At 39.4% G+C, this 14473-nt stretch overlaps 1 protein-coding gene across 11 annotated transcripts in view; it reads right to left on the bottom strand.

Moving 5' to 3' along the window:
• Positions 1-11743, bottom strand: part of CEP112 (centrosomal protein 112) — a 289816-nt gene extending 278073 nt beyond the window's left edge. For 8 of the 11 annotated variants that reach the window (XR_006416568.1, XM_044449448.1, XM_044449445.1 and 5 more), the window contains exons 1-4: positions 11451-11743; positions 9176-9320; positions 4657-4847; positions 2588-2757 (exon numbers count right to left, since the gene is read on the bottom strand). Coding sequence is in view for 10 of the 11 variants with exons in the window: in XM_044449448.1 (XP_044305383.1) it covers positions 2588-2757; positions 4657-4847; positions 9176-9284 (470 nt within the window). In the remaining variant the exon portion in view is untranslated. Of the gene's footprint in view, positions 1-2587; positions 2758-4656; positions 4848-6203; positions 6330-9175; positions 9321-11450 lie in introns of those variants that run through there. The other 3 variants (XM_044449449.1, XM_044449444.1, XM_044449452.1) reach the window with 3 other exon arrangements.
• Between the last annotated feature and the right edge of the window lie 2730 nt (positions 11744-14473).

Raw genomic sequence — 14473 nt, 5'->3', positions numbered from 1 at the left:
ACATGTCTTAACAGAACTGAAAAAGAAAAAGACCTTGAAGTTATTGGAACGATGGGGTAAATATGAGCCAACAATGTGATGTAGCTGCCAAAATGACAAATGCTATTTTGGGATGCATTAACAGAAGGATTACTTCTAAATCATAAGTAGCAGTTCCTCTACATTCCTCACTAGTTAGACTTCATCTGGAATACTGTGTCCAGTTCTGGGCACCAAGATTCTTATTAAGAAAGATGCAGAAAAATTAGAAAGGGTCCAGAGGAAGGCAACAAAACGATCCAGGGTTTGGAAGCACTGCCCTATGGGGAGAGACTGAAAGAACTGAGTATGTCCATTCTTAAGACTGAGGGGGGACATGATATTCCTCTACAAGTACCTCAAAAACTGTCACAAAGAGGAAGGTCAAGTTCTGTTCTCGCTGATACCAGAGTGTAGGGCGTAGAACAATCAATTCAAGTTGTGACAACCCAGATTCAGGATAGATATCAAGAAAAGTTTCCTCACTGTCAGAGCAATATGACAGTGGAACCAGTTGCTTAAAGCGGTCATGGGCTCTCCCACACTAGAGACATTCAAAAAGACACCGGACAGCCATCTGAGTGGGCTGGTGTAATGTGGTGTCCTCCAACAGCAGGGGGTTGGACCCGATAGACTTCACGGCCTCTTCCAACTCTACTATTCTATGATTCTATGTCATTAATTCAAACAGAGGTTGCAGCCAAGAATTTCAAAGACAACTGAGACTAGGAAAGAACTAGAAAAGATCAAGTGTAGGGACATTTCACTGGAGACCAAGGGCAAGGTTATCTACTCTAAGGTATTCTCTATGTATGGGTATGAAAGCTGGACAGTCAAGAAAGCTGACCGAAAAAAAATGATGCCTTTGAAACATGGTGCAGAGGAGAGCTTTCCAAAGACCCTGGATTGACAGAAAGATGAACAAGTTGGTTCTAGACTCTATCCAGCCAGAGCCTCCCCTGGAAGCAAAATGACAAAACTGAAGCTGTTGTACTTCAGGCATATCGTGAGAAAGCAAGACTCTCTGGAGAAGACAATCATACTAGGGAATGTTGAAGGCAGAAGAGGTTAAGAAAAATTCTATTAAGAAAGCCATAGCCTTGAGCAGGGATGTCAAGGTCAGAATAGTATGAAGGGCATTCATTAATAGGGTCATTGTAAGTCCCTATTAATAAATGATTTGAGGTTTGTAACAAGAAACACATTAACAATCACCATATTAAAAGGAGTTAATGGTAAAATATGAAAAAGATGGTTCAACAAACCAAATTCCTAAATAAATTACAATCTTTATATTTGGCTGCTTTAAAAATGTTATGGTTTTTAATACTTTTTTGAACGATTAACTGTCTTTATGACTTTAGTTTTCTCAGTGTTTGTAACCAACCTTCATGGTTTCTGCAAAAAGCTGTACTGGAATACAACAAACAAAGGCATTCCTTAATTTAAAACAAAAACCCTTTAAGGGCACAATCCTATGACCACTTAAGGGGTGTCTACATAGTCACAGAATAACTCAGCAATCCAGCTCAGAGAAACACTCCAAGGTTAGTGCTGGAACTCTGAGTTCAAAGCACCTTCCCTCCATCATTAGTGGCCACATGATTTTTTTCCCCAGTGGCTACAGTCTGATCACAAGATGAACCTTGGAACCAGCACTGGAGGATGTTCTAGGGATCAGCAAGGGGAAGTGCAAAACACCATCCATTATCCTACAAAGAATCCTGCTGATCCTCTCATGAGCCGCTTAGAATGCCAAAATAAACACCCTAAGTGTTTTGGCATTTAGGAGGGCAGGAGGAGCACCAAGACAATTCTCACTTCCATGTTCCATCCAGTGGATGCCCCTAGTCCTCTAGATTTGAAGGATTTCAGGCAAGCATATTTGGCAACACCCTTAAATAAGCAATTACTCAGTCTTCTCTAGGGAGGGAGTTCCAAACACTGAGCACAGCCACCAAAAAATATGGGGTATGTTACAACAAAGCCACACGCGTGTGCGTATCTGCTCCAGGAAGATTACTATCTAAGTGTTGATAGTGGGAAAAGCAACAAAGTGACCAAGAATGTTAGAACATATGAAAAGCCATGCAAACCAGCTGCCAAAGCACAATATTAGGATAATCGTCTCCTCCTGCCCAAGTTTCCCAGTAATTGATGTAAAGAGTATAGGCATATAGAGTATAGGCATACTACCTCTGATACTGGAGGTATCATATAGCTATCAAGATGACTAACAAAGAAGCTGTCCATCTTCTCTTAAAGCTGTCCCGATTGGAGGTCATTACTACATCTAGATATTTTATATTGTATTTATTAACTGTTCTTTACTGTCCAGACAGCTTCAGCTATTAGGCACTACAGAAACAAAATGAAATAATCTCTGAGAAGAGAATTCCATGTTCACCTACGCACTGTTGATAGTGGGAAAGGCAACAAAATAATAAATAATTACCTGGAGACCTTACCATGATAATCCATTAACAGGTTTCAAAAACACCCATTCTTAGAAATAATACTTTTAAATGCTTTACTAGCATTCCACTTTAAAAAAAAAATCATTTCTTACCTATGTGCAAGTGGTGAGGTTACTAAAGCAGACTCATCTCTAAAATGATGTTTCCAGGACTCATTCAGTTTAGAATCACTTGGTCCCAGTTCTCCCATGACCCAGTCAGGTAAATCTTCTGGGCTGCCACTCCATATCCTTGTTGAATTTGGTTCATCGAAATAAATTGACTACATTTAAAACATGGAACATTTTTAAAATATGCTGATTATTTACATTTCCAAGAATGATCCCTAGCTTCTTATAAACATCATGCATTTCCATATACTAGGTATCAAAACCTAAGTATTATCATAGAAACACATCCATCAACATTTAAACATACACAGCAAGGCGTTAATACTCCAGAAACTCTGTTCTCTTGTACAAACCTCTTGGATTGTGTTCAACACATTTCAGCTTCCTAGTTTTTGCTATGTTCTCTCTCTCTCTCTCTCTCTCTCTCTCGTCAGGCTCAGCTAATATAACATTTTCATATTTTTTTGGTCACCTCCAATTCTGGCACAGATAAAACTCCTTCCTTTTCATGGTAGACAGAAGAAATAGAATTCTACCGCCTTCTGAAGTGACATATTTTACTATGAACAGGTATCACCACTGTCTAACAATTCATGCTGATTATACCAAATGGCTGTGATCCAGAGGGAAACACCTGACTATGTTTTCTTCAACAATCCTCCAACTGCTCTTTTAACTTTCCCCAAGTATAAAAGCAGCTTGAATAGTTTCCAAAGAAATCAGAGCATGTGGATCCTATTTTTGTTTCTGTTTCATAGGGCTCATGCCAAACAGTTTGCCAAAACTAAATAGCAGCACATACTGATTTGTAATTTGTCCAAACACAATGCTGAAATAACACTACTCTTACAACCTACATAAATGCAAAGGATTGCATCCAATACTGTCTACCAAGAGAAAGGATTTCTTGTCCCCCACATGCTCGCCAAATTTGCTCTAAAGCGCTTGGGAACCTTCCAGAGCTCGTCTGGGGCCAGTGCAATGGACATCTGCTCATATGGTATTGGATGTAGCTCACAGTCAGCTGCCAAATCTCCCAAGGTGATAAACCTAAATTTCATCCAGAAATTTTATATTGACAATGGACAAATTAATCAAGGAGATTCGATATGCGTTTAGTTATGTTTACATGCATGGATATAGATTTCAAATGCATGCAACAAGCAAGTTAATTCAAAAGCTGGCAACAGAAATAAAACACCTACATAAAAGACATGCAACACAGTAGCATTTTCATTGTTAACACATCCATTCATCCCTCAACTGTTAAAACAAACCCAAAATACGAAGCATATTTTTATACATGCTTATCTTTGGCCTTGTAATTGTTTAGAAACTAATTGAAAACTGTTAGTTCTGCAACACTCCAGATGGAAATAACAAGTTTGTCTCACCCATTTATTCAATTTTTCACTTTGAGTAAAACTGTTGAAATATCTGCTACATATCTGCTGCGACCTGCCCTATATATGCTACCATCCTATCCTACTTGCCTGGGCCCAAGCCTTATCCTATAATATGGTGTTAGGCAAGTATGCAAGGCTACCTTTCAATACACATACAGGCCTAAATCCATCATTGCTTGAACAGACATCCCCTCATGTGACAGGTGCTCCCCTCCCCGCACCCCACCAAAGCCTCCTCCATGTCCTCCTCCAAGCTACTCTGGAACAGTGAGGGAAACCTGGCCTGCCAGTAGTGTCTGTTCTACTGACAGCAGAACATGAGTGGATAACAATCCTACGCACTTATATAGCATCTTAATTGTTTTTAGAATTTGTACACCATAAATTATTCTGAGTCACTGAACATCAGTTTCTGGACATCATTTTGAATGGGCTTTCAAAAGGGAAATTCATGAAATGAAAATCAAATATATTTCCACAGTCTGAAATATAAATGTTCAAACATTTAACCAGTTTAAACTAACAAGTATCTACCAACAATATGCTAAATTTGTTTAATATGGCAATATGATCTGTGCATATTCCTAGATATACTGTACATCACATACTAACTTGCCAACTACAGCATCAAATTTATTTATTTACCATGTATGAAGGAAGAGTTTTCAATATTCCTGTTTCTGGCTTATGTGTAAAAGGGCCCTCCAACACTCCCCTTTTCAGCATATGTAGAAGTAGTTTTGCATATAAGTTTCGGTTCTTCCTACCAACAATCCCTGTACCTGCACCCGAAGGCTCACAAAGTTTTTTAATCCAAAGGGCACATCTTTGACGTTCTGAGGGAGGGAAACGTATTTGAGACGGTATTAAATATAGGACACAGAAATTATAGCCATCAGAATATTTAGTTCCTTATCAGTAAATCATTTTGCAAATAAGTAAAAATGTTACATTTTATAAAACAAAGGTTTCAAAATAAAGCTTTATTACTTAAGTTAGCATTAGTGCACTCCTAAGCAGCCCAAGAATCTATAGAAACATTTCAAGACTGGTAGTCTTATCCTTAACACAAAGAAACTCACTTTAAAATTTGCAATAAGAAATACAGATTATAGATCACAGCTAATGAACTCCTCAAATAACACTGTTTTGTTTTTACCTACTGACTGTTCTTCCTGGTTGTTTTATTGTTCTTTTTATGAAATTTTAACTTTTTACTTCTAAACCACCCTGAGTGATGTTTTTATATCAGAAACTTGGGATATAAATAAAAATGAAATACTCCCCTTCAAATCTAATAATGCTGTTTATTTTGAAACACAATAATGAAATATTTTAAGGACACTAAAGTCAATATACTGATAAGATGCACATCCTCTCCATAATTAAGACCACAGTGTCATGTATATTATATAGGAAGCAAAACGATTTCAATTCTATGACTTTTGAAAATGCCTATCAAGTACTAAGTATATGGTCGTATACAAATATTTTCATTGGGGAATCAATTACCAACACTTAACAACATTAGAAGGGTGCTTTTTCTGCAATGAGATGCTGCAGATGTTGAGCAGGATGAAAAATTCTGAAGATGACCAGTGAGACATTTGTCAAACAATTATGCAGATTACATCCATATAACAAGGTCCTGCTGGTCCCTAATCTCTACACTTATAAAAATGCTTTTTTCATCCATTAAAAGCCATGTTATTAGCATGCTGAATGTTGATACGTTTAAGCAGTATCAAATGGAGAAATTTCTTCAAAAAACATTTCCAGTTTTATTAAACGGCATAATCGCAAACAAATCCTATTCTTTATTTTTTCATTATCTCATAATTAAACAGGAATTACTTTTACATAACATTATATTTACATCATTAAATTAAAAAAGATTAACATGGATAATCAGTATTAACAGAAATGCTTAAACAATAATCTACTAAAATCAATTTTAATAGCTTTACATGGGTTCAGTGCTATGGAAAAATTTGTTTCATATAGCATTTCATTCTATACTTTCATTGTCCCTGTGCTAGTCTGGCAATAGATGGTACCATGACTTACCCTCTATATACAGGTTTAGTGTCAGAGCACTTATCTGACACTAAACCATATCAAAAGAACCCATATCCAAAGAACTATTTACATTTATACTATGTGTGCAAACATCAATATTAGCATCCAACTACCTGCATCCTGGTGAGAGCTATTCGGCTGGTGGATACCAGGGACTTTTTCCTCAGTAGCTGCACAACTTTGGACTAATCTCCAGGAAACTGTGTTTGGCCTCTATGATGCTGGTCTTCAGGAGGACCCTAAAGAACTTTATTCCAATTAGGTGGTATAACCAACTTATCTGGTGCCACTATTTTAATGTTCTTTTATCTGCTATTTTTATGTGATTGTTTTATCAGATTTATGTCTACAAATATCTTATGTACTACAAATATGATTTTGCTGTATAATCTTACATGTGTTACTATTACTTTACTATTGTAAAGTGTCCTAGGAGAAAAGACAATTTATAAGTCCATTCAATAATATTCTTGGAACCAGAGTAATTTTTCACCCCTATATACCTTATCTCTTTATCAGCACACTTGTATGTTTTACCACTTCTGCACAATAAGCAAAAGGGCACTACACTTCCAGCCTTCATCACTGCCTTACAGCTCAAGAAGTTGTTTGGTTGTGAGGGAGGGGACTGCCTCTTGCACTACAATGTTGCCTGCATCGTGGGGCTTGAAAAGGTAGCCAGGGTGGCCATGAACTCCATGTACTTTGCTTTAAAGGCCCAGCTACATCACACAGAGCAGATGAGATGCTGTTGCTAAAGCAACCAGTAAGTTCAGATTCCTCAAATCTGCCATCACCTGAAGTCTCTATATTATAATAAACTTTCAGATTACATATGTCCACTTCTCTGAGATGTGATTGTTTTGTGTATAAGGTGAGTAATCTAAATCCAGCTGCACTGGTATATTTACTGCCCTTGGCTAATTGACAAGGGTAATCTGTGAATTTAGGAGACTAGCCAGTTGCCTAGAGATAAAGCATAGTACCCACAGCAAGCAAGCCATAAGTTATCAAAGCTCATTTTCCTCATGCTCTACTCACAGCATGGCAAAGATAAAAATTAGGATGGCAAGCCTAGTTGATTTTATTAGTTAATTTTATATACTAGATTCATCAGGAAAACTGGGATCAAAGAATTATCTGAAGCCAACCAATCTGGGTCCAAAACCTGGTTTGGGAGCATAAACAAGTTGCCCTGGTAGATGATGTCCCATGGAATGGACAGGAAAGCAATTACCTTAGTTACACCAAAAGCCTTTATTTTAAAGTCTCTTACAAGACCTTGTTTTAAAGTGGCTCCCAAACTAGCTGTCTGGTGTTCTCACAGAGTGCTTCTGTGAGACTTCTTCCCCTGGCAAGTGATAGTGCAAGGCCTCTTACTACCTGCTGAAACAGGTTCTGATGCAGCATCACCAGCACAGTTCTACCTTTGTTTTCCACATAGTAATCTCAAGGAGGCTATGGGAATAATGATTAAAGTAAAGGGCTGGGGGATAAATGAAGATGGAAGTTTAATCCAAAAAATTCAAGCAGGGAAATCTGATCTAGATAAAAGGATTTGGCTGTTATTGCATAGTATTACAATATCTCTGAAGCATCAAATTTGGGGATTTCTTTGGATTTGTCACCAATTGTGGAACAGGTGGTGATAGTAACCTAAAAAGCCCTTGTGCAACTTTGGTTCATATGTCAGCTGCCATCCTATTAAGAGAAAGCAGACTCACCAGAGTTATGTATGCCATATGCTCCCCAAACTGGTATCCTTCAGAACTTTCAGTCACTAGAGCTAACAGTCAGTTCTGGGAATTGACTTCCTCAACCTGGACGGACGGACTGACTGACTGACTATCTATCTAAAGATAGTATTGTGGTAATATGTTCTAACTGCTTGAGTTCAAAGGAGCTTCCTTTGAAGACAATGTGGACAGTTCAGCTAGTAAAGAATAGTGTCATTCACATCTTGCTGCAGCTAGGTGATCCAACCATATTGGATCAATTCAGTACCAGTTGCATTGGCTGCCAGTGCATTTCCAGACCCAGTTCAAGATGCTGGTGCTGATCTTTAAGGCCCTAAAATTCTTCTGGAAGATACAGTGGTACCTCAGCTCACAAACACCTTGGTTCACAAGCAAATTGGGTCGCGAACAAAAATTTCATGAAAATTTTGATGTGGGTCACGAACTCCGCATTGGGTGGCGACCAAGATTGCAGCCATCTCCTCCCCACCCCCCGAGTTCGTGTGTGATCATGGGCAGTTGAGTTTGTGCAGGGAAGATGTGTGTGATCACGGGCACGCTCCTACAGGAAAGAAGGGTGCAATCTCAGCCATCTCCCCCTCCCCAACCAGCACAATCGTGCCCATCTCTCCTTCCCCTAGCACACCACGTTCACACCCGTCTCTGTCCCCCAGCGCACCCCGTTCGCGCCCGTCTCTCTCCCCCAGTGAACCCGCAATCGCGCCCATCTCTCCCCCCCCACCCGCCAGGATGATGGGCGTATGCAGGGATGTTGGGCTCATGCAGGGATGACAGGCACGATCTCGGTCATGCTGGGGAGGGGGAGATGGCCACGATCTTTGTTGTTGTCACTTCGCTTCACATTTTTCTGATTTTAAAAAATGGTTACAGAACAGATTAACCTTATTTACACTGAACCTTATGGGGAAATTTAACTTGGCTCACGACCAATTTGGGTCACGGCTAGAGTCCTGGAACAGATTAAGTTCATGAGCCAAGGTATCACTGTATATGACTGGCACCCATCTGTGATTGCTTCTAGAAGGGCATTAAAAGAATACTTATTTGGATTTTTAATTGAAATGATTTTACAGCATTTGTTGCTGAAAATTGGCATGTTTATTTTAACATATTTATTTAATATATTTAAAATAGTTTAAATATAAGGTGCTTTCATAATTTAATAATGAATTGTGCAGCTTTATGATGTAAGCAACCTTGAGAAGATTGTGGTCCTGAAAGTCAGCTAACAAATATATATATTAAAGAAAATGCTGTTTATTTAGTTTATTGTGCTACTGTAAAATGAAAAGAAACTATAAAAGGGAGCATTTCCTTTCAATACTTACCTGATTTATGAGACAGTTTCAAAACGTATGGCTTCATGTCCACAACATAGTGATCAAATTCTGCATCCAGCTTCTCCCACGTTTCCTCTTCACTGCTCATTATGTTCATTCAATGTGCAATCTACAGATGTTTTTCAAAAGATCACTAAAAACACAACACAGAAAAACAGATCTAGACTACCATAAGTTGACAGGACACTAGCATTATAATTACATGCAGTTAACACAGCGTAAATCTGGAACACTACTGCTTCATATGGTCAGGTGAACACCAACACTAAAAAAGCTGCTGAAGTTATAAAACTCAAATTCATCCACTGCTGATAAAATTACTGAAAAGCTATGCCACATTATACTTCAGCAATTATGTTTAAGGTGGAAAGTTTTATTTCTTCAGGCTCTAATAACTTTTAACATCAAATACTCATTTTTTAATCTTTCCATTTATATTCTACAGTTTTCTTCCATCACAGAAATCAAGGTGTCAGACATGGAATTCGCAGGTCATATTCCATTCAGGAAAAGATCATATTCAAAACTGCTTAGCTTCATCAATGTAGCTAATGTATTACTAAATAGACAGGTGTAGTTCAATAACTACACACTCTAAGACTGTATCTATCCCACGATAAACTATCACTTTAAAGAGCTCCCTTAAAGCTCCCTAAGAGGCTGGCTAAGGATGCCATGATGCTTCTGACCTCCTTCCACATGGCCAGGGAGGGAGACCAGCAGGCAGGTGACTGCTCAGCACAGCAGTGGGAAATGCTGCCCAATTGTTCTGCTGTTGGAACTTGTTTCTTTGACAAGTTATGGGCCTTGTTACCATTGGAGTCTTTTTTTAATACTGTTATGTTTAACTGAATTTCATTCTTATAGTTAACAAACGTAAACCATGATCCTGAGAACAAGAAAGAAAAAGCTGAACCCGACAGTGCAATTTAATGTACATCTATCTGGAAGGAAGCCTACTAAGTTCAATGGGACTTACTCCCAGGAAAACGTGTATAAGATTTCTGCCTGTAAGAGTAATTTCTCACAAAACAGAATTAACTCCTACTGGATCCATTAACAGCAAGGCAAAGTACACCTATTCATGCATCTTTTGAAGGTCCACCTTAATGTTCAATTACTGTCAAAGTTTTAACACCTTTGAGAAAAAAATTATTTACTAGAGAGCATATAACTTTGTAACTTTTTACTACTGTAACCACTGTTATGAGTTGTTGTGAACAACTGAGTATTTCAGGTACTGGGCAGTAAAGAAACAAAATTAATAATACCTTTTCATTCAGAAAAAAACACTTACTTTCCATTGCATTCTATATACAGGAAGATTAAATTTGGTACTTGTGTTAGAGCTTTAATATGCACAGGTATTTACTATGCATATTTTTATAACTGTTCTGTTACCCAATAGAGCATCTAAGTAATAATCCTACTGGAGTTCTCAAACAATTAATCTATGAATAGAACATGGAAAGTTCAATACTAACCATTCTAGGGCTTTTAATTTCTTTCCTACCTACCCATACTGTATTTTATGTCTTTATTTTATTGGTGCATCTGTGTACTAAGGAAAGATTCATTTGCTGGAAAACTAGGTTCCAAATCTGTGTGCTAAGAAAACATTCCAAATCTTCAAAAAATAATTAACAAATCCGTGCTTCCTACTTCACAAGACAAGCTTTCAAATCAGAATCACCTACCACTTCTGTTAGTTAATACTGTTATTTATATCCAATATTCTAATTTAATTATTTTTCAGTTTCACTCGCACTGCTAAAAAGGTCATTAAGCCAAGCAGGGCCATACTATAGTCACAATTTATCCGAATTCTACAGTGGTGTGTTTACAAAGCTGTCTCCCACAAACTATCAGGAGCATACAGTAGAACTTCTGCGAACGAATATAGGGCTATTTTAGGATTTTCGGTACATTACTGGTACCTCTTCTCCATGCACAATCCTTAGCACAGGTATACAGAAAGAAGTTCCATTTAGTTTAATGGGATTTACTCCCAAGAAGGTGCAAATAGGATTGCTGTCTTTTTATAAGTCCCTTGCGCACGTTTACGTAAATATTTGTCCCACTAAGTTCAACCGGGCTAACGCCCACTTACGAGTATACAGGACGGGAGCGGTGAGGCCGTCTTACATATACTGAGAACTCTCCATCGAATGAAATGGGGTTTACTCCCAAGCCGGCGTGCAAACAAGGGTTACAGCCTTTTTCCCGCCTTACCCACGTTCATAACACTACAGTTCCCATTTACCTCGCGCGGTCCACGACGTCGAGGCTTTGGCACAGCTTCCCACACTACCAGAGGAAGGGACTGAAACAACACCCCCAACAGGGTGCAGTCACAGGAGATGCTACACAACTGGGGCGTGGAGTACCGAGTCGCCTTAGAGGATCCCCACCCCTCCGGGCCTTCCAGTGCTGCCCCCCTTCTTCCCACGCGGCGGGGCCAAGAGAAGCGATCGAGCCCACGGATGTCGCCGCCAGCCACAGGCTTCCCCTCAGGCCTAGCCAACTAACTGAGACGTGGTGGACGCGGCTGCGGCTGCTAGGCTCCCCAGTGAAGCGCAGCCAACGGTTCAAACCAACCCCGCCCCTTCGCGCCCGACTCCGCCAGCGTGGGCGGGGCAAATAGGCCAAGCGACTTCCGCTTCCGCCGGACGGGCTGCGTTAGGTCGCTAAGCGACACAGCTGGCGGTTGAGCGTGTTCGAAAAGTTTAGGCCTTGTTAGGGCGGTATCGGGGTGCTCTAATTAGGCAGGATAATAAGCTGAAAACTGACGGGGAGATAGGGCGAGGACTTACGCTGGGAGAGCAATACTAGAGGCTTGTTTGGGGCGATGATTAAGGGAAAAGGGGCTCGATCGGAATCCGCTGGAGTCAAAAGGGTCGTGCTATAAAGGGCGCTTGGGTGTTTGTAAGTGAAGAAATACTTTGGTGGTGGAAGATGAGGGGCTTTAGTTTAATTTTTCTGGTAGAGCTGCGAGCGAATAGGAAGGGGCACTATCGCTAGACAATAGTGACAGGCATGACACCAAGAGATTTCTCCTATATACGCACTCAACAGTTTTGGAATATGTTTCTAGTAATGGAGCAACTTTGTATTTTCATGGTTTCCTTTCTGTGATAAGAAAGGAAACATTCGAGAAGTAGAAGAGGAAAGAATCTCGTTGCAGCATAGATGGCTTTAACAGATGAAGGAGCTAATGTGGACACCACAAAGTAGGCATCCTTTGAGGGATAGTGTAGGGTCTTTAATTTTTCACATATGAAAATATTTTGCAGCATTGATCTGTACATCAGTCCTCAAATTAAGGGAGTTGCTAGGCACTTAAAATGCAGGGTTCACGACAATACTACTCAAATAGTTTTATAATTAGCTTGTACAAGTATATAGCTCCATACAAAGGAGTAATTTCAAAGGTTTATTTAAATTCCACAGAAAGCTAAGCTAATTTCTGATCCAGGTTACCACCATTAACTTTATAGGATATGGGAAAAGTGCAAGAAGGAGAGTAGATGGTAGGGTTTTTCCTTGAAGGGTTGCTATTGTTTGGATTGTCGTGAATGCACATGATCTGTATACCTTGCAAGGCGATGTAACAAAAGATATAACTATAAAGATACAGTTCTTCAACACAGATTGGGGTAAGCATCCTAAATAGGTGACAGAAATGTACATCAAAATAGGTTTTAAACAACCACAAAAGCATATTGTTCTACCAGGAGACTGTTCTCTTCAAGCTGCCTGTACATTTTCTGCCACAGCTGGCAATATCATTCAATAGGTCATAGCTAGATATGTCTGGGGCTATACCATGTTCTTTCATAGGGGCATATCAGGATGTAGCAGGCCTCTTAAGACCTTGCAGAGATAAATTGACTAGATAGTGCAGCTTTTTGAGAAAATACTAGGCAGTATAGCGATAGCTTTGTGAGGCATATAGCACAATACATTAAGGGCTTCATGCAGGTAAATTAAGAGAAAGATGAATCTGGGATTGGCTAGGCACCAGCCCTTCCCAGATCATCCTATATGTTTAATGCTAAGGAATGTAACAAGATATATTAGCACTTTCTGTAGCAAGACCCTTTGAAGCAAAGAACCACACCAGCTGCTCCCTGAGGTCAGAGAACTGGTCCAGTGGGTGGGAAGGAAAGGAGACTGAAGAGACCAGGATATTACTTATCCTGAGGATCTTTCACCATCCTTTGCCTTCTGATGTGCCTTAGTTAGGTGGGCAAAGAAACCCATTTCATGAGAAATGCATGGTGGGCATTGTGGGGGGGGGGGGTTGGGTAAAGATTACCACCTCTATTCTCTGCATAGAATCCTTAATGCCACCAAGTTTAGGGGCTTATCAATTAGGATACAATCAACAGGATTGTACCCTAAATATCTTGTGCACCAGGATATCATATGTCCTATCAGATCTCACCATTCCAATTCTGCTTTAAGTTGCTTTGAAGTATGGTGTCCCTATGACAGCACATAAGAAAAAGGGCACCCCCAAATTATTCCTACCCAGGCATCTCCAAAATGGTTTGGCATTAGTTTACCTAAGATCACAATCTACATATACATGGACAACCATTCTCAAGTATGATGCCTCGATACACTGGGAACATTGCATCATGAAATGCTTTTGACTATTCCAAAACATTACACAACTGTAAGTCTAATTCCTACATGATACGCTAGCATTTTATCCAACCCAGAGTTTTCAAGGGTGATGTCCATACACCATTACCATTTAGTTAAATATTTACCAATCTGTTGTTCCATTGTGCAGTCTCATAATTTTTTCTTAAGCTCTAACAGAGGTGAATGCCCCCTAAAAATGATCAAGTTCTCTTATTATAAGACAGAATGTGTTCATTTATGTGCTCCCCAGGATATTCACATTTCCTTTTTCAAATACACATGACCTTCCTATGGGTGGAACATGTTGCATTTTTTGTGGATTAACATGCCCACCCAAATACTGAGGCTAGTCCTTCACTTCCCTCACCCAGTTCTGGAATATTGACTTTGATACCTTGTTCTAAATTTTACTAACCTGGGGCAAAATACTTTTTTAGCCAATTTCAGATTTTCCTCTCATTTATCTTTAAATGCTATGGGACTTCTAATGTATTAGTAATAAATATGTTAGCCTATTTTATGTTATACTATGGGTTTATATAATAGCCCACCCATGTTTTGCTCCGCTGCGTGCCACTGATAACCAGGTATTTCGCAGTTCTTTTGGAAAAGGTTGGGATGTGTGGGAAAACT

This window comes from Varanus komodoensis, unplaced genomic scaffold (assembly GCF_004798865.1).
Source record: "Varanus komodoensis strain SLA01 unplaced genomic scaffold, ASM479886v1 scaffold59_1, whole genome shotgun sequence".
In the NCBI taxonomy this organism is placed as follows: Eukaryota; Metazoa; Chordata; class Lepidosauria; order Squamata; family Varanidae; genus Varanus; species Varanus komodoensis.
The sequence above is the reverse complement of the archived record's forward strand: the minus strand, read 5'-3'. Positions and strand labels throughout refer to the sequence as shown.